This window comes from Mesocricetus auratus, unplaced genomic scaffold (genome assembly GCF_017639785.1).
Source record: "Mesocricetus auratus isolate SY011 unplaced genomic scaffold, BCM_Maur_2.0 Super-Scaffold_100008, whole genome shotgun sequence".
NCBI lineage: Eukaryota > Metazoa > Chordata > Mammalia > Rodentia > Cricetidae > Mesocricetus > Mesocricetus auratus.
In genome coordinates, this window is record NW_024429192.1 from 88,289,007 (window position 1) to 88,309,620 (window position 20,614).

General features: G+C 46.0%; 1 protein-coding gene across 7 annotated transcripts in view; it reads right to left on the reverse strand.

Moving 5' to 3' along the window:
- Positions 1–1,150: 1,150 nt before the first annotated feature.
- Stard13 (StAR related lipid transfer domain containing 13) overlaps positions 1,151–20,614 on the reverse strand; it is a 381,417-nt gene continuing 361,953 nt past the window's right edge. For all 7 annotated transcript variants that reach the window (XM_040751432.1, XM_040751431.1, XM_040751435.1 and 4 more), the window contains 7 exons: positions 15,460–15,658; positions 11,214–11,424; positions 10,512–10,626; positions 9,462–9,683; positions 8,777–8,994; positions 5,601–5,777; positions 1,151–3,424 (listed from right to left, as the gene is read on the reverse strand). In XM_040751432.1, coding sequence (XP_040607366.1) covers positions 3,307–3,424; positions 5,601–5,777; positions 8,777–8,994; positions 9,462–9,683; positions 10,512–10,626; positions 11,214–11,424; positions 15,460–15,658 — 1,260 coding nt within the window. In that variant the 3' untranslated portion in view covers positions 1,151–3,306. The remainder of the gene's footprint in view (positions 3,425–5,600; positions 5,778–8,776; positions 8,995–9,461; positions 9,684–10,511; positions 10,627–11,213; positions 11,425–15,459; positions 15,659–20,614) is intronic.

Below are 20,614 nucleotides of genomic sequence, written 5' to 3' on the forward strand. Positions count from 1 at the left end.
CACATCCCATGAATTTTACAGTCCCATTAGTTCATTGGTCAGGGCCATCTTTTCTTAGCTATTGCTTTATAATAAAGAAATACTTCAGATAAAAGTTAGTATACAAGCCGGGTGGTGGTGGCGCACACCTTTAATCCCAGCACTCGGGAGGCAGAGGTAGGCGGATCTCTGTGAGTTCGAGGCCGGGCTGGACCGACAGCCTTGAAAACAATACAGAGAAACCCTGTCTCGTAAAACAAACAACAACAACAAAAAACAAAAAACAAAACTTAGTATACAAAGGATATATATTAAATAATGTCTTTATCAGAAACACAGTGAAACAAGGTTGACAAATATGATCGGACTCATGGGAACTCAACCCCGGGTTGCCCTTCAGAGCAGCGGCTCAGTGCTCATTACAAACAAAATTTCAAATAATTATGAGCATCGATGGTACACTCCCATCTCCATACCATGTCTGCCTGTATGTGGCCTGGCACAGAATCTACAGTTTGAATTTCAAGACAGTTAGGGCTACACAGAAAAACCCTGTCTCAAAAACAAATAGCCTCCAGATCAAACAACAATGAAACGTATGTTACTTTAATGTCTTAGGCCCAAGATGCCTAGTATCTAAAGATTTATTTATATTATTTTTATTAAGTTTTCATACAGTATATTCTGATATTTTTATTGTATATATTTTATCTCCTCCCCAGATCATCTTCTTTTTTAATGTATGTGTGTCTGCCCGTGTGCGTGTGCCTCTGGAGGCCAGAAGTGGGCATTAGGTCACCTGGCATTGCAGGTACAGGCAATTGAGAGCCACCATGTGGGTACTGGGAAACCGAACCCAGGACCGCTGGAAGAGCAGCAAGTGCTCTCAACCATGTAGTCAACCCTGATATCCACCACCTAACCTGTCAATGAATGTCTGTTGACATCTTTATGTTGGAGTCGAAGGAGTCAACCTCATGGAAAACTGTCTTTTAGAGAAGTCCGCCTCATGAAGCATGCTTTCTGCTGACAGAATGAATCATGAAAATCACATGTATTTTATAGAAAATAGGAAATATTTAATGTATATAAATTTATCTGCCTTGGCAATTATTTACAACTGATGATTGATACCAACAATTGAGGTAAAAATATACATGAGGTATAAATATAATATTTAAATGCAAATATTTTATTTCCATTGGCAAGATAACAATGAGTAAAATACTGTGGCATTTGACAAACAAGCCCGATGCATCACTTTTCCCCTCCCTTTCCTTTAAAGATGCACCTTGTGGTTAGCAGAGGTGATGTGATTAGTACGTGCATAAAATCAAAAAGTCGGGTTAGCTGGGAGAGAAAAGGGGTGAGAAATACAATCATATCATTTTATTCAGTTTTAAGCAATTCCCTGGGCCCTTGTTTCTCACCGTGTATCCTTGTGGCCAGTAACCTGCATCCCTTGGGCTCATTAGAAATATAGAATGCCCAGGGCACCCAGACTGCCTGATGAGAGCATTTTCACGAGGTCTCCAGGTGACTGACTCCCGGTGCATGCTAAGCAAGGATGCTCCTTGGGAAACGGCCATTCATTCCTGGTGCCCATGCTGCTTTCAAATGCATAGTACCCGTCTCTGGAGCGGGAACAGTGCTGAGCAGACAAAGCTCCACTGATGATCTTGCCAATACATAAAAAGTCATCCAGCATGGCTGCATGATGTCATGGCAGAAGTGGATTTGTCCAGCCCACAGAGCACTGCCCAGAAGTGACCTGGGGTCTGACTGACTCCCAGGTAGACACAAGAATGAAAACTTCCTACCCTGATTTTTCTTGTGCCAGACATACAGAAAACATCTTTATTCCTCCTAATAAAATGATTGCACACCACAGACAAAAGAAACATCACTTTAGTGTATGTAATACAACACCCACCACCCTGAAAACACACATTTGTTTTTGCTTTTCTTCCAATACCAGTTGCTGAATTAGGATACCAGTCTTTGTCTAGACAACCTAAGAAAATCTTTCCTGGAAGCCAGACACATAATAAGTTATCTCTCTGTAGATGTTGCAGTACAATAAAAATAGCAAATCCATTCTCAACGTGGTTCAGGAACGCCAGTTTGCTCCGTCTGTACAATAATAAATAAGGTTGGGGTCAAATGCATGGGTGCTGGTGATGAATAATGAAGAAACATGGGGTTGATACATCTTCCTGTAATTTTCACAAATAGCTATTGATACAGTTTTGGTCTTCTGTTAGTTTAAAACCCTGTCTTTTAGATTGCAAGGTTTTTAATGGATTCGATTTTAAGAGCATCATATATAGGATACTGTGAATTCCCTGAAGCTGTGATAACCCTGGACACTTGATGGACCATCATCGCATTTTGGCTGGTGTCCAGAGTCAAGGTCAGTGCAAGAACATGTTTAATAACTGTGGCCATATAGGCCACTGGTCAAATAGATCACTCAACAGCATTATGAGAGCTATCTGAGTCTCAAGAGGACATGGGGTTCCCTTTGGCTTTGTGGACAGGTTCTGCTGTTCACCCCTATATAGGGGTGGGTGGTACCAGTTCTGTTTCAGTCCCTGGTACCAACTCCAGCGGTCACCTGACATCTCACTTAAACTTCACAGAGTGGGCCCAGAGGCAACACAAAATTTAGCTTTGAATTTAGCAATAAACTCTTACCTGCTGCTTTGTGTTAAGGAGAAGCACATCTTATTTTTTGCTTAGCTTATCTCAGCATTCCACTCCAGTTTTTAAACATCAGAAACAAGAGACCAACGAGCAGAAGAAGCTTTTAATACTATTGTTCTTTTGCTAGCTAATCTTTGGGTTAGCATGGGCAGACTGGCAGATTACACATTGGATGCATTGGTGTTTGGCAGCAGGCTCTGCTTCAGCTGGCAGGACTGGAGGGACACAGGGTCTACAGCAACCTGGGAAGTGCCATGTGAGGAGACTCACAGAGTCAGACACTTAATTATATATAAAACCAGTATTTTACATATGTACAGCAAAGGGAGATATACACACATATACAAATGCTACAGTACATTTATTTACAGCCAAAACGTGCTTCTTAGAAGCCTTTAAATAGCAAATTAGGCAATGTATAAGGAATAACCCATTTAATTTTAAGCAACATAGACAAATGTCCAAGACATATATTAGTAGGGATTAGCCATCTCCAGGCAGGTTAGGAACGTCCTCCATGGTCTCTGGTTACCACTGGCACAGTGCTTCCTTTTCTCCGTGTCACCCTTGCACTCCACACACCTCAAGTGTCCCTGAGTTTGACGTCACACTGGGGAGAGCTCAGATTTTTGTTTCTGGACCCTCAGCAATGAGAGGCTGGAAAGAGTTTCTGATTCTGGCAACTTCCGCAGCGCAGAGGTGTCCGAAACCTTTACTGTACCATTCTGGGGAGTGACCCCTGCAGGAAGAGAGCAGAAGGAAGTGGGAAACCTGTCAGGGGATAGGGCTGTCCTGGGCTTGGGTCATCAGTAGCCTGGGAACAGCTTGTGACTGCAGCCTCAAGGGTTTGAGGACCTCATCCTGTCACTCAGTGTCTTGTCACCACGCATTCTGTCTTTACAGTTCATCAGGTTCTTCAAAATGATACCAACTTCTCAAAGTGAACAGGAAGACTCACAATGAATCTAGAACTCACCAAAAACCTACAACAAGCTGGGTGGTGGTGGTACATGTCTTTAATCCCAGCAGACAGATCTTTGTGAGTTCAAGGTCAGCCTGGTCTACAGAATGAGTTCTAGGACAGCCAGAGATACACAGAGAAACCCTGTCTCTAAAAACCAAGACCAAAACCAACAACAAAACTACACTGAATTTATATTTCCCTAAGCACAGAATTCAGTGTTAGCATCTTGAATGGCTTGAAGTGTTCAGTTCAATTTAAACTAGGAACAGGAGAGAGCAGGTGTAAAAGAAACACAGGAAGGCTTAAAGAGAAGCCTCAGCCAATAAAGAGTTTGTTGTGGGAACTTGAGAATCCTACATAGCAATCCTCTGCACCTATGAAAAAGCGGGGTGTGGCAGAAACAGGAAGTTTTTGAGGTTCCATGGCCAGCCAATCTAGCCAGTTAATGAGTGCCAGGTTCAGAGAGAGATTGTGCCTCCCCTCCCCTCCAAGCACCCAAAGGGAGCAACTGAGGAAAAGACAGTTAGAACTGACCTCTGCTTGCCCATGTCCTTCCACATGGGCACACGTGACATGAGCATGTACACACTCATATACTACATACACATGAATAAAATAAGAAACATCTGTCTCATGTTCACTGAGCCTGACGTCCTTGTGTGTCCTCAAAATTGAAAATAAGGTCACTGCCAGGTGACCTAATGACCCTGCTATTGGGTACATATCCAGAGAATATGAAGTCAACATCTCCACATTCGTGCTCACTGCAGAATTATTCATAATAGTTGAGACGTAAAATTAACCTAAATGTGCAGTTAAATGGGAAGATAAAGCAAACATGGCATATACACACATACATACATGCACACATACATTTATTTGTTTACCTACCTGTCATCCATCTATCTATCTATCTATCTATCTATCTATCTATCTATCTATCTGCCTATCTTTTCATCCGTCTGTCTGCCTATATCCACCTGATAATTCTTAGTCTTAAAAAGGGAGATGCTGCCATTTTTGCCACAGTGACAAAGCTGAAGGATATTACTATGTTCAACATGATAAGCTAAGCACAGAAGGCTAAGAACCTCATGCTCTCATTTGTACATGGAGTCTTCTAAAAACATGGAACTCATTGAATCAGAGGTAGGATAATGCTGACTGGAGACTATAGACTTGGTGTTGAGGAGAAATGTGTTGATCACATGATGCAACTTCTCATTGTGACTGCAGGTTCTAAGCAATCATGATGACTGTAGTTACTTTCCTCATCAAGAATTTAACGATCTGTGTGTCCATGTGCTGTAATCAACACACGGTAAGGATGTCTCCACTTCTTTGACTGTTGACTAAGTTTGTCTGCTAGGACTTGGGTGCCCCTCTTGTCATCTAAAATATATTACAGATGACTTTAATGGGTAGTTACCTCACTGTGCTAGAGAAGAAAACAGAAATGTTTTGGGATTTTCATTCTAACACTCCATTCCCTGACTCTGAAGACCATCATTCCACCCCATTCCACAAGGTTGACTTGCCGGCCTCTATGAGTGACCACATGCTATTTGGGTGACTGTAGAGAAACAATATGTTCTTGATCACTGTTGGATATTTTCATAGCTTGACTTGGTGATCCTGCCATGTAGACATATGTCAAAACGGTCTTATGTATGCCACAAACACTACGCCATTACATGTTCGTGAAAAGGAATGAACAAATTAGGAAAAAAGGAAAACAAGGAAGAGCACGCTCTAAAGGCCAAATGTGAGCATTCCAGGAAATGGAAAGATGAGAGTGTATGGTCCTCTGTGGAAGCTGGTTCATGGTAGTGAGGAAACAGACTAGCGGGGCTTTAAGAAATCAGAGTGACAAGCAGGGTTGACGTGCACACACCACACGAGCTAAGGCTCCTGAGAACTTGGTCTGCCAACACTCAACATGGCCACTTACTTCAGGTCTATTCTGCAGATGTGGGTCAGCCTGGACTTGCCAGAACCGCATGGTTCTATCAGGTACTGAGAATCCATCACCACCGCCCGCACGCCGCCCATCAGCTGGGCTTCTTCATGCTCCACAGACAGGGACACCAGGGTGCACATTCCTTTGGGCAAGTCAGTCTTCCAGGTCCTGGAGCCAAACAAGCCATGCTTCAGAGTGGTAGCAAGAGAGACAAGAGGTCCCGTTCACACAGCTAAACTCACACTTAAGTCCACTGGCCCCAAATCTGGGCTCTAGCGCCAACGTTAAGCACTTGGATTAAGCTAATGGTTACCATGAGCTTGTGTGAAGTTTACAGAATGAGGTTCAAAGGATGGATATCAGCTTCCTGCTCAGAGGGTGGAAGCTCTGGGACCTGGGTTTGGAACCCCAAACGGAAGCCCCATCCTGGTCCTGAAGAGGCCCCTGCCCGTCATCAAAAGGCTACCATTTAGAATGAGCACTTATTCACTCAACTGTTCTGTTTGTCTGTTGAGCACATCCATGTTCTGGGCTTGAGAAGCCATGAAAGACATGAAGATGCATACAGTCTGGGAGGAGAGACAAGCAAGTCTAAGAAGAGCCCTGAAGACAGTGTGGGGGGGTGCAGTGTGTGTCTGTACAGAGCTGGGATCAGGACGGGGTCAAAGAGGAATCCAGGGAAGGCTTCCTGGAGGAAGTGATGAAGGTTTTAGCAAACACAGGATCTGCTGATCCTGTCTTGAAAGAAACTGAACCTGTGTCGTCCTGATAGCTTCCTTCAGATAGTCGAGTAGCTCTTGAGTGGGAGAAGAAGTAAACAGTTGATTGGAGGTTGGATGGAGAGGTAGGAAGGTCATTACAGCTGAGGAGAGGAGAGCTTTCTGACTGGGCCCCATGGATGCCGTCAGATGCAGTTACTGGAAAAGCGGCTTTTCCACGGAAGCAGCTTTCTGTGGCAGGATTGCTCTGTCCTGCAATGAATGCCTTTTGCCGTGCTATGACCTGGATCTCTCCAGACTGCTCAGAGTCCGGAGTCAAGAGCTGAGTACATACACATCTACTCTCTACATACATCACTGTTTCAGATGGTTTCCGTATAAGCAACAGAAACAAGCTAAGACACTTGATGAGAATTTAAGTCTGGTGTGTCAGACAGACTGCCTCTTAACCCTGAGAGTCCCTCCTCCCTCTCCCCTCTTCTCCTTCTTGAATCAAATTAGGGAGTTAATTTCTGCTTGCATGAATCAGGCCTGGTACATGGGAGTTTTCCCGTAGAGCACCATGGTCCATCTACTTCTATTTTAAACCTTGGGCTGTATTGAGATTCCACCCTTACCATCTCCTCACATTATTTATTCCCTGTGAGATAAGTAAGCTTGAATCCTTTTCTTATTATTTATTGACTGTCCCTGGAGACTATAAAAATGATCTGAGGGGGACAGCGTAGCTGGTGAAGGAATATAAGCATAGACAACTGAGTTCAGTCCCCAGCATTGACATAAAAAGCCAGGCATGGTGGTGCACACTTGGAATCTCATCACTGGGGACGTGGAGGCAAGATGTTCCCTGGAGTTTTCTGGCCAATCAACTTAGCCTACTACCCCCAGGTTCTAAGGAGAAACCCTGTTGCAAAAACAATGAAGTAGACAGCTCCTGAGGAACAGTACCCAAGACTGACCTCTGACCTAGGCACACATGTCCAGGCATGTACTTTCTCTCTCTCTCTCTCTCACCACATGTGCACATACTCTCTTATATACTTTCACACACACTCTCTCAAACATACACAATACTCTTACATACTCTCACACACATACTCTCTCACACAACCCTCTCTCTCTCTTACACACACTGATAACTCTCTCTCTCTCTCTCTCTCTCTCTCTCTCTCTCTCTCTCTCACACACACACACACACACACACACTCAGAAATCTAAACTCTGAGAGGAGATCATGATGAGCCTGCTGTTGCCACCACGAGCATCCTCAGAGCCAGGAGCTGTGATTGGTATAAGGTCTGATGGAATGAGATATAATAACCAGCAGGATGGTGGGATCATGGTGGAGATGGAATGAGGGAAACTCTCTGCAGGGGACTCCCCATCTCCTCAGCTACTGTCTTGGACAACTCTATTTTCTGCTTGTGAGTTGGAGGGTTACATATTAATGCCACAAGGTGAGTGATGCCTTAGTAACCGCTGGAGGTACCCCAGATAATGGTCTACATTCTCTATCAGGACATGGTTGCTGGGATATACACAGAGAAACAGAAAAGTTATGGTCCCAAGTATCCAAACAAAATGCACAAAGGACTCACGAAGAGCCGACTAGCTTTAGTTTGCCCTCAAAGTTCATGTCAGAAGGCAACTGTTTCAAATATACATGTGGGGATTTCGCTGGAGAAGCCTCTGACACTGCCAATTCCTGAAGATTGTTCACTCGTGTTTTTAATAAAAAGGATATATTGCTCTAATTACATTTTGTTCATGATCTTAACTCTTCCCCAACCCCTGCTCTTGCTGGTGAAATGTGCATTTCTGTTGTGCAAACTTCCTGGGATGGGCTGAGCATCCCACTCCAAGGCCAGAGGGCAGGTGTCTGGGACTACTAACCCCTAAGCACACCAGAAACAGTATTTCAGTGGCAGACACAGGGCTCAGGAGGCTTTGCCAGGACTGAATTCTAATGGAATGCTCAGCGTCTCTACATACTGAGACTTTCAGGGCTGAGCGGCAATTTCCACGCATGGCAATTAGTTTCGAACATGTGAGGTCACACACACCCCCATCTTCAAGTTCTCTAAGATGAAGACCTGCTTTCTTCCCCAGGGAGAAAAACAGAACCAGGAGGAAAGCCAATTGGCTTTGATTTACATAATTTGGCAGACAAACTCTACCAAGGAACAGCAGTTATTCCTGGCCTCTGTTCTGAGAATGTGAATTATATTCATGGCTAATAAACTGTGTGCACCACAGGAGAGGGGCCATCAGAGAGCCGGGGCAGAGCTGTAAATTGCATGAAGATACTGCCATCAGGCATAAAGCGGCTAAGTCAGAGGGGGCGGAGCTTAGAGCCCCGGTACAGGCTGGGAGGACTCGGAGAAGCACTTCCAGCCGCTCTCCTCTTGCCTTGGAGCAGGACCTCACACACCACCGAGTCAGACTTACCTGAGAACCACGAAGTCTCTGGAGGGATGTGGGGCCATGCTGTTCAGCACGTACTGGTAGACTTCTGTTTGTCTGTCCAAAGTTTCCACCACTTTCCACTGCACGAAGTCCTCGTCCCACAGGTGGCGCTCCCTCAGCACGCGATTCAACACCACAGAGGGTGGCGCCTCCACCTCCACGGACGCCTTCCACAGTTTCAACGGATTCCCGTCCCCCACCTTGGCAAAGACATGAGCAGGAGCTGAAGAGATGACTAGGGACCACACAGACCTACCCTGCTGTGCTGGGCATTCCGAACCATCACTGGTTATATAGAATGAGCCGGCCATGCTGCGCCCAGAGTTAAAATGCAAATACCTCAATCCTCAAGCTGATAAGGACAAGAATGATAATCAAAACAGCCATAGCACAAACACACTCAAGTGGCATGAGCCAGACATGCTCTAATCCACTTGACTTTTGTGTAGTCCTCCTCTTCTCAAGTGAAAAATACTGGGCATTGATTTTCCCGGCATCATACAGAAAAGGGCACAGACCAACTGGGAATTCAGCAGCCCTTCTGCACCATTCGGGCTCCAATGAGACTGCTGTCGGTGGCCTTTGAATGACACATGGACCTTACCTGTTCGCACAGGTGCCAAGTCCCATGGTTAAGCACACATTCTGTAGCCGAAGCAAGTCTTACCTTTTTGAAAGCAAGGTCCGTGTTGTCGGGGCTGGGACAAGTGACCCATCCTTTGAATTTCTCCCTAGCTTCTTTCTGGAGCCCTTGCACGAGATGCTCCAGGTATGTGTGGAAAGTTGCTCCGCTCTCTGCCAGATGTGTTCCCAAGTCTTCCAGGCTGGGTACGTGGATTTCAGCCTCCAAGTAGGAGCTCCGGGACTGAACCACCATCTCATGTGGAACCTGGGCCAGTGAATGCATGAAAGAGCAACTTGGTGAGCTAAAGAAATCCTGAGGCTGACGGAGGAGACAAAGCTATCTCTCTACAGTCAAGGGTGAGCATGGGCTGTGGGCCTTCTAAGATCAGGTATAAGGCCGGGAGGGACCTTGCTAGAGTTAGGAAACACAAATAGGACTTGTGAGCTTGTGTTTATTATTCAAAACACCGGGAAGCTTTCCTGATCATGTGGTCCACTTTTCTTTTTATTACATTTGGCAGGAGCGGGCTCAAACAGCATCGCTCATTCATACACATTGACACATTGAGGGAAAACACAGCTATGACTCAGACATGGTTTCACGGTTTGCAGTACAGTTCTCCCACTGACAAATGCCAGTGTTGCCACAGGGAGTATGCCAGGTGTCCCATCCACTTGCCTTTTTAATGCATGTATGGCAATAGTGCTCGGCTGTCAATTATCCTAGTGACAAGGATTACTCAGTCATACTCAAGCACACGTGCATACACATACACACAGAGAAAGAGACAGACAGAGAGACAGCAGAGGACCCTAATCAAGTCTTGAGGTAAAAATTAAATGTCATATAATTGACTAAGGGGCCTTAAACCTGACAAAGGAAGGTAATTCACCTGTCTGCGTGAAAAACTGTCATCATGGTGAGCCCCCAGTGACTGTCAAAGCCTAGCTAGCTCTTCATCACCCCTGGGTGTGGAGACCAGAGCTATAGTGCACACTGCTGTCATCATAAAATGGAAAGCAGAGAGATAAGAATCATAAGCGAGAATCTCCTCATTCCCATCCCAGCCTGCTACTAGTTCCAAGACCTCACCTCAAAAAGCCGGTTGCATTCTGTGATCATGTGGGCGAGCCCCTGGGCTGCAGCTTGATTTTCATTGAGGTCCTTCTGATCTGGTTTCCCGGTGGCATATTTCTTTTGGATGACTCTGTAATTGAATATGAATATGCTAAGCAGATCCCCAGCTGGAGTGTGTTGGGATACCCGGCTTGTCCCATCTGTTTGCTGTTTATCCCCAGATGCTGCCCAGACCCCAAGCTTTCTCCTTTCCAGATAAAAGCCAATGGCCACACATCGTTAGATGCTCCAAGGCAGGCTGGCAGGCTGACAACTCACCACCAAAAGCCATGGAAAAATACAAAGACAGGAAGAGCTGTAGGTGGAAAAATTAGTATTTCTTTCCCCTTCGTTTGAAACCGCTCAACTGCAGGTCCCTGTGCTCTGTTTTTTTAAATAGAGCCTTTTAAAACCAACGATTAAAAAATTCCTTTTTGTGTATTCCTTCTCCTACCCACTCAAATAAAATAGAACAAAACTTTTTGGGCTTTCTGGATCTCAATTGAAGTCCGAAGGGCTAACCCAGTAGTGCTATGTGCCCCAGCCCAGGAACAAGGGCTCCTTGTAGTCAGTCTTCTGTCAGAACTGTACCACGGGTCTAATTTTACTTCTTAAGAAAATGGACCTTGGCAGGGAGATCTGGCTTGGGGACGACGGCCAGTGATGAGGAAAACTTACCTTGGCGAGCTTTCTTTCTTTGGTAAGTTAAGGTGAAAGAGGGAGGGGGCCAGACACACGGCCAGATTCATGGGCGTCATCTGGTTCTCTTTGACCAAGTTCACTACGTCGTGGAGGAAGCAGAGGAGTGTCTGCAAGGCCTCCCGGTTCTCATCCGCCAGCAGCAGGATGGCCGCCTGCACAGCCTGCAGCCGCTGTTCTTTGGGGACATCTGAAGAGAAGTGGGCATCAGGTTGTTAGAGGGACAGCAGAAAGAACCAGCAGGCAAGAATGCATGAGCTCCCCTTCCAGACAGAAAACACACAGAGACATTAACAGTAGCTAACACGAGAAGTCACAATGAGGAACAGAGCTGGAAGCTCATCCTGGCAAACTCCAGAACCCATCTGAGTGGCCCAGAGGTACTTAGAGCAAAGTCACCACCCTGGCGTCTCACACTGTGAGCAGGTTCTTCTGTCTTAAGACTGTCTGCTGTAGTGGTGATGGACTGGGGCTCTGTTAACCCGGTTTCTCTCTTGCGCACCCTCTTTGCCAGGCAGCCCCAGGGACATACACGGCTGGGTGGGACACACTTGTGAAAGTCACTGGGTAAAAGGACAAAAACCTGGCCTTTCCTCACCACAGTAGAGCCCCAGGCCATGTTGCTGGCATGGTACAATGAACCGTGAATAATGAGCGGGTGAGCTGTTTTCTCTTGGCTACCCTTAGGGAGCCAAGGCGAGCATGGTAGGTCCTTCCTGTCCTGCAAGTCACCAGGGCTCAGTTTGGAAAAGGTACTGACTGAGTGGTCACCCAGTGAGTGTGTCACCTGTTGGATGATCTTAGGATCATGGGCTTTGAGTTGTGCTTGGGGAACAGGAATCAGGTCCCCTACAGCTCTGGGGAGTGAATGGTATCTCCACTTCCCTTTGAAGCTGGCTCTTGAGGAGGTGGTGGGTGTTGATTATATAGGGCTGGGAGGTGAATGGCTCGAAGACACAAAGTGGAAAAGCAGAAAAACCACAACAAATCGTGTTTTGCTGCCCTCTGGCCTATGTTGGGTTCACGGTCATTTAGGTTTGCTTCAAAGACTCAGCCAGGAGCTCACTGGTGAGTCTGGCTGTCTTCCTTAAAGAGCCACACCCAGAAGCGGAGGTCTCCACAGCAGGGTGTTTGCTCTCCAGCGGTGTGGGGAGTGTGCTCATGACAATTCCTTGAACTGTCAGTTGTGCCTTACAATGTACACACCTTCTCACTCTCCATTACTGTGTCTTGAATGCGTTAGAAAAGAGAAAGCCCTCACTCAGATATCTAACACCTGTAGACATGCAGGATAGGAAAGAGATGGCACTGGCTGCTCTAGAGACGCAGTGTAACTTTCTGGTGGGTCCCAGGAGGCTGGAGGGCATGCCATCCTGCAAGCTGTCTGTGCTGGGCTCTCCTTGCCCTCTCTAGCAGAAGGCCAGCAAACCTACATTTCTAGGAAAGAGTAACCACGTGCTCGGCGTTCACCCTGTCTACTGCATATTGGCAAAAGATGTGTGACTGGGTTTTCTAGAGAAGAGCATTTGTGTCTGGGTGACAGTGAAGCTGGGTTTTTTCCCCCCTTGCTAATGCTGAAATCAGTATAACCAATGACGTAAGATTGTTGTATACCCTTGAACTGCTTGCAAGGCGGCTGGGGAAGAGATCTCCTGTGTGTAAGCATTATCTAACCTCAGCTGGCCTTGAAGTCACTGGTCATGTGCACATGCTATCTCTATGTCTTCTCTGTTCCTTTGTCTATCTGAAGATACATTTATTATGATTCTGTTGGCTTTGTTCAGCATTATGCTACACAGGACATTTTGTTACCAGGACAATCCTGCCTCTTTCTTGGTTCTTGGGAGATAGCTTTAGATGTATCTTTGTGAGTACCATAGAGTTTATGACCATGTGGTTGGTGATCTGCCCCTCACAGCCATCATACTCTCCTGACTGAACAGTTGTCTCTTTCTGCTCTCTCTCTTTTCTGTTTCCATGTCCTCCCCTCCACCTCCCTGCCACCACCAAGCCTGAAGACCTTAGGGTTGTCTCGGATTCTCACCCTCCTTTCTCTTATATGCTCGTGTGATTAAGACCTTCTCGTGACCCAACCCACACTGTGCTCAAGTTAATCATCTGACAGAGGCAAGGGAGGGTGATACAGCAGAAGACAGAGTTACTTCGAGAACTGGGAGGGAGCCAGACCTGGGTATCAGCTTGGATACCTGCCCATGGACTCTATTTGTTGGAACCCCAGGAGTGTGCCAGCTCCTTCTGTTCTTGTCTACTTGGGCCCTGCTATTCAGCAGGTCCTGATTCACAGGCCTAGAATCAGTTCTGATGAATTTTCACCCTTGTGACCCACTAAGAAGTCTTTCTTCCCTTCCCTTCTTCACTAAAAATACAAACTTCTTTTGCTTATGGGCTGCTGGGGGGTGGGGAATCCCCCTCCCTACCCCACTGATCCAGGGATGAACCACCTTGGCTCACATCAACGGTGGTCACTCGGTTCCCCTTACCACTGATCACTTTAGGGTCACTGTAAAGCAGTTTAGGCTAATGAGACTAGTGATGATGCTAGATTTGTTTGTTTGTTTGTTTGTTTTGTCTTTTTGAGACAGGGTTTCTCTGTAGCTTTGGAACCTGGCCTGGAACTTGCTCTTTAGACCAGGTTGGCCTCGAACTCACAGAGACCCGCCTACCTCTGCCTTCAGAGGCTGGGATTAAAGGTGTGTGCCACCAGCGCCAGGCAGATGTTAGGAGTTTTTGTGAGGCCCATGTTCTCTATGAGAAGAGATACGCTTGGCTCTCTCTGATTGCCTCAGAGTGTGGCTTTATGGAAACGTGGTAATTCTGTAAGTTTGGCAACTGTTCTGAGACTGAAATACTTCATAAGCACACTGAATCATGATCTTTCGAGAGTGACAAAGGCACTGGTGTCCTAGCATCACTATGGATTTAGCCAACACTGGGATGGTTTAATTTCACTTTTCTTTTTGTCACATGTACTACGAAAATGTTCTTATTGTTAAATAACTATTTGTGTGTAGGAGATTGGTCCTGCTTTGGGCATTATAGCTAAGTCTTTTAATACCCAGTGGTTCTCCTATTCTTAGCAGATCAATTATAAAACCCTTGCCTTAGTTTTTAATGCCACTTTTGTGTTACCCTGGTCTCCTAGGTTATCAGTGTCCCATGGTGTAGTGTTGTACATTTAGAATCCACAAAGGACAAATCCCCTGCACACTTCTGACACTGGCTCCTTGCTACATCCAGAATGTGTTCCTTCATAACTACATTTAGCAGAGTGGGCTTCAAATTCAGTTGGTCTTCTCATTACCCCTTTAGCTATAGTGGCTTTGTGAAGAACTACTGATTTAATGTCACTTCATATTTTCCAAGTGAAAATAGAAGTTAGCTGAATTAAGGTACAACCTTGATTTGGTTTGCTTATGTTTCACCAGTTAAAATAATCTGCTTTCTTGTTTGTTTCCAGCCTTTATAAGACATTTTACCTTGAATCTACTATCAATTTTTTTGGCGGGGGGTGGGGGTGGGGTTCCAGACAGGGTTTCTCTGTGGCTTTGGAGGCTGCCCTGAACTAGCTCTTGTAGACCAGGCTGGTCTTGAACTTACAGAGATCCACCTGCCTCTGCCTCCTGAGCACTGGGATTAAAGGCATGCACCACCAGCGCCCAGCTTACTGTCAAATTTTGTATCAAAGAATGTTTACCTTCCAAAAATTAGGTTTAATACGCACACACACAAACACACACACTAAATTCTATTGGATCCTTTTTTTAAAAAATATATTAGAAATATATTGGAAATTAGCTTGAGATTGTACTGGGTAGGCATATATTGATATTGGGAAGGTATATCCAGACACACACAAAGGCTATTTCTGAAGAGGTAGAAGGTAACTTTTATACACTTTTTCATAGATTCAAGAATTACTTGTATAATTAAAATCCTATCTCTTACAGGGCTGGGGATGTAGCCCAGCAGCTAAAAGACTTGACTATTTTTACAGAGGAGCTGGGTTTGGTTTCCCTGCACCCACATGGTGGCATACAAACCTCTGTAACCCCAGTTCCAGGGTATTGGCTCCCCCTCTGGCCTCTGTGGGCATTGCATGCATGCATGGTGCCCGTACACTCATGCAGATACACACATACAAAATAAATGAATCTTGAAAATTGCATCTTTTGACAGCCGGGCATACTGTGTTATTGCTACTCACACTGGTAAATGTGGAGGAAGGTCTCACTGAGCTTGTGGGTGAACAGGGGTTCAGGGAGGTCCCGGAAGAACTGCTTCACCATGTCGGCCACATCATATGCAGACTGGTCTTCGTAGCTCACGCTCTCAGGGAAGTTCTCATTCATTTGGCGTAGAGCAAGGATTCGAGACTTCACTCCTGACTTGCGGAAAAGACCCACCTGAAATGAGTCACAGGGATGTGTGAGCCAGGTCTCCTTTCTCCTCACAACTCCTTCCTTGGGGTAGGAACCCTGTATATGAAGAGGCAGTCTGGGGCCAGGACTGGATGAGCTGGAACTCCATCCTACCTTCACAATTCTGAATTTCCAGTGTAGCTACTTTAGGTGGCAGTTAAACATTGACTCCCTCTTCTATCAAATAAAGACATGGATGATATCTCACCCCACAGGGCTACTGTGGAAACTGAATGTGCAAACATGTGGGATTTGCTTTCAGAGTTGCAAGCTCTTATGATAGTGGATGGTGCAATTGTATTCATTTGTTTCAACAAGTATTTGTACAAGGCATTCTTATACTAGAAGTCATTAGTGAGCAGAGAAGGAAAAAAAATTCCCTCTCCTTTAACATCTGAACTTTCGTGAGAGAATTTTGAAATGCCCCCCCCAAACCCTCGAGTGAGGTTTGGTCAGATGACGTGCTTGGAGAATGGAAGAGTCTCAGAGATGAAGGCATATCCATCCCTTTGGGGGATGAGTCTATGGGAACAGGCTCCTCATATTCTGAGTACCTTATTTGACTTTCTTTCTCTAAAATACTTGGCACCTGTGATATGTGTTTCTCACATTATGCCTGTAACTTTACATGACCAGTGGGGGCAGGACATGGCTCATTCCTGGGTAGCTTTTTGTTGACATTATCGTATGATGTAGGAAATGTAAAAGAAACAGACAGTTAAGTAAGAGAAAAGCTCTATTTAAAAAAAAAGAGCACGAGGAAGCTGCTTGGTAGACATCCCGGTTTTTCCAGGATCACACTTCCTGAAATCCAAGTATGTGCACAGGTTTTACCTAATGCTCACAACTGTGTCCTGCCCATCAACTGCACCACTTTAAATCAGCCGAATGCATAACCTGTGAGGCCGAGCTCTGCACTCAGAGGCATGGACCACTGCCGCCTGTGCGTGCACACTTATGTGCAGCTGTGCACCCTCCTGCAGAAGGAGACCTTGATCTTTTCTTTTCACCTTGGCTAAAGATGACGGATTATGAAGCTATTTTCTGGAGATCCCAGGCCCATTTCTTACATCCTGTCACAGCCTTTCACCTTTAGCACTTAGACCCCTTGCTGCCTGATAAACACAGTGTAATGAGCACAGTAAAAATGCCTTTTAGTCAGGTGGTGGTGGTGCATGCTTTTAATCCCAGAGCTTGAGAGGCAGAGGCAGGTGAATCTCTGTGAGTTCGAGACCAGCTTGGTCTACAGAGCTAGTTCCAGGTCAGGCTCCAAAGCCACAGAGAAACCCTGTCTTGAAAAACCAAAAAAAAAAAATGCCTTTTAGATATGTAGAATCATCTTAGGAAACCCACTACATCCAAGGCAGTACCTAATAACCAGAACTCAGAACTCAGTGACATCACACACTCAAGATAACCAGACCCTCCTAGAACCATATGATACCCACTGGATGGTCTACAAGCAGAGACCAAGAGCAATGCTCTGCTCTGCACTTCTGGAGAGGCATCACCTTGATCTGCCCTGTGGCTGGAGAGTCTCCCCCAGGATCAGGACCCTCAAACCTGGGACTTCTGTTAGAGACTGGACCTGACCTTCAGCTAAGATATGTCATACATGTGAACAACCTTGGGGAGATAGACTTAGGACCATGGTTAGGAATTTAGACTGTGAACCCTGTGTGATGCCCCTCAGCACAATAAAATATAACTTTTGTCATACTATGCATGTTACACTAACTATACTAACTATGGGTGTCTACCATCTTGCTTGTGACACATAGCAATAAGATACACAAAAGGTAAGGACCTTAAAAGGGACAAGTGAGCTGAGCAGAGCCCTTAGGGAACAATGAAGATCCTGAGAGGAATTGGATAGAGAAAATTCAGGTACCTCGGAGCCCTCTACCTCAGGCTTGCCCTATCCGAATCATAGCTGAGCTTGCCTTGGCTTAGATAGGTGAACATGGAGTTCCCAACACCCTGCCAGGCTCTCTGTTTCTGCTCTTCATTCTCCTCGCTCCCCAGTGGCATACAGACTAGCTCACTTCTTTGAGAACAAGGTGTGATGTTCCCGAGTGTCTAGACAGACAATCAGTGGCACGTGGGATAGGCCATTTCTCTTTCCCAGATACCTGGAGAAATACATGTCTATAGTTGTCATATTAACCCTGGTGCCTCTTACTTGTTGCTAGAAATGAAAGCAACAGTATCATCATCATCATCATCATCGTTAAACTGCAGGAACAAGGGGCAAGTTCTAAGCCATTAGAGAGTTTGTACATGTCACCTGCATGACCACAGGGGAAATTATCAACATTGCTACATTCTCTGGTCATAAGAATAGAATTCTTAGGAATAGCTCCTTGCATTCCAGGACTTATCTTCGATATTCAGGCAGATTGCTAACTAATGTGCTAGTTACTTTGTTCCAAGTTTGCAGTGTCTAGAAAACACTATTGTTGGATAATTCTCCACACCGAATCCAGAGAACATTTATTTTTCCTGCTCTGACAGGGATTTCAAATTGCATCACAGTGCACAGGAAAAAGGTATGCATTGTCAGTAGGAAAAAAGAAAAGAAAAGAAGTCAAGATAGGTAGCAGGTGCTTGTTGACGTGAGATCCAGCTTGCTCACATCCTTGAGTCTGTGACTTTGGAAGCAGGCTCTGAACTGTGCACACCTCAGAGCCGAGTTCCACTGGCCTTGCCAGGCTTGCAGTGCCCTGAGGGTGTGTCCTTAATCGTGACTCACAACTCTTTATCCTCATTTAATTGTTTTCACTCCCAGCAGAGAAACATCAGTGGATGCGTGAGCTGTTACGGCCCAGCTCTGTCCTTGGGCCCACTGTGTCCTGTGGCTCTTTGGGAGTCTGCACACATGGACACCCCATGCTCTCTTTGTATTGTTAGGGTCCCAAGTTTCTTCTTTCAGAAAACATTGTGATTTCAATTATTTCAAATCTGTCGGGGTACTCTACCTGCAGGCTTCTCTTAGCTTGCAGGCTATTTGGAGGGTCATAGGGAATTGATTCATTCTGCTTCCCCTTCTGACAAAGACCTCTTGCTCCCCTGCCCCCCCCCCCGGGATGTGGGCAATATTCCTGGCTTCTGTGCATTGTGTTGGACGTCTAGAAGAAAAACTGCTTTCCTACACTTAGAAAAGGCAAAGTGGCCTCAAGAAAAACAAAAAACAAAAAAAACCCCAAAACAACAACAACAACAACAAAAAACCCAGATCATATTCTAGGGACAGTAGGTAAGAATGGCCCAAGAAATGCAGTCTTCAAGAAGACACCGGTGAGCTGACAGATGAACAGACCTAGGAATTTCTGCTGTCCGACCCTTACTGTTTCAGTGTGAATGAGGTGGTGAATTTCCTGATGTCTGAGGACTGGGGGTTTCTGCTAGTAGCAGTCAGCAGTGCCAGGACACAGTAAGAAGACTCTTCCTGAAGGTGCCGCAGTGCTGAGCCAAAGGGAGGGCATCACCTATCTACCTGTGACGGGCAGCTAATTGCCAACAGCTCCCCCTGCACAAGATGCTGCATTCCAAGTAAAAAACACAAAGTGCCTGCTGTGTCTGTCACTAGTGAGTGGGCAACCTGGGTAGTTGTGCAGAGACCCACAGTCTTTTGAAGGTTTTGTCGTCAGTTTTGAGATGGCTCAGGGGCTAGAGCCCCTGGTTAGAGCAGAGGACCTGGGTTTCAGTTCCCAGCACCCACACGGAGGCTCACAATGACCCATAACTCCAGTTGAAGGGGATCTGACGCCCTCTGCTGGCCTGTGTGGACATCAGGCATGCACAGTGCACATTCACACATGCAGGCAAAATAATCATACACATAAGACCAAAAATGACTAAATCTTTTAAAAAATGAAACAAAAAACTGGACAAGGAATGGCACGTCTTCATGTTGTACTGGGTGCCAGCAACCACACAGCAGGCTTGCTCTTTAAGTGCCTTTAACGCATCTCCAATACTGCAGTCTGGAGGAGGTGGATGGTGCCCAGCTGTGAAACCCCCTGCACAGGCTCCTCTCTGGCCGGTGAGCTCCCCACTGAACAGCAGAAGGACGGTGGTGAGTGTCCCTTGGGGTTACTCACATTCTTTTTTCTCTTTTGTTTTCAGTCCCTAAACCCAGCTATCTAAAAGCCAGGGCTCCGGGAGTAGTTGGTAGAGAAGGATGCGGCTCATCCTTTATCCTGTCTCAGGTAGTCAGCAGTGATGAGTGGGCGGCAGGCAGAGAACACTTCCAGGGAGTGCGGAGTGTCTTCCTAGGGTTATTAGGGTTTTAAATCTCGTGGCTCCATTAGAAGGAGTGGTTGGGCTCTGAGTGCTGCATTAGAATTCAAATTCATCTAAACTGCATTAAATCTCCGCCTTGGCATCCTGTTTATGCTAATCCTTGCAGGGCTTAATGATGTTTATCAGGACTTCCCATTTCCACTTCTTTAGGAATGGGCTCAGCTAACGAAGCAAGGTTGGCTTTATTCAGAGAGTCACAAGTGGAGTGTGATGGGTAGCGATTCTGCAGTCTTGGCTTAGTCTTTCAACGCAGGGGCTTCGAGGCAGGAGCCAGGGGTAACCTATGCTGCAGCGGATGGGTGAATCCGGACAGCCGTGAAAGCTCACACAACAAAGCAAGGCTGGTCGTCTAGGCTGCCATGTCTGAATACAAATGGCTGCAATTGAAGGCTAAACCTCTCCATTTCATCTGCAGCCATCTGCAAGGGTGAAGAGGGATACGCTGCACTTCCTCACCTACGAACTGCACTGCGCTGGGGAGCAAGAGAAGAAAAATGCTGGCACTGTCTCAGGGCTCAGCCCTCTGATGAATGCTGACACTCCAGGCGAATGCTTAGCCTTTGGGAAGGGACCCCGCCACCTGCACACTGTGTTCAATGACAGAGCCCCAAGGATTCAGATGATGGCTCCCATAGA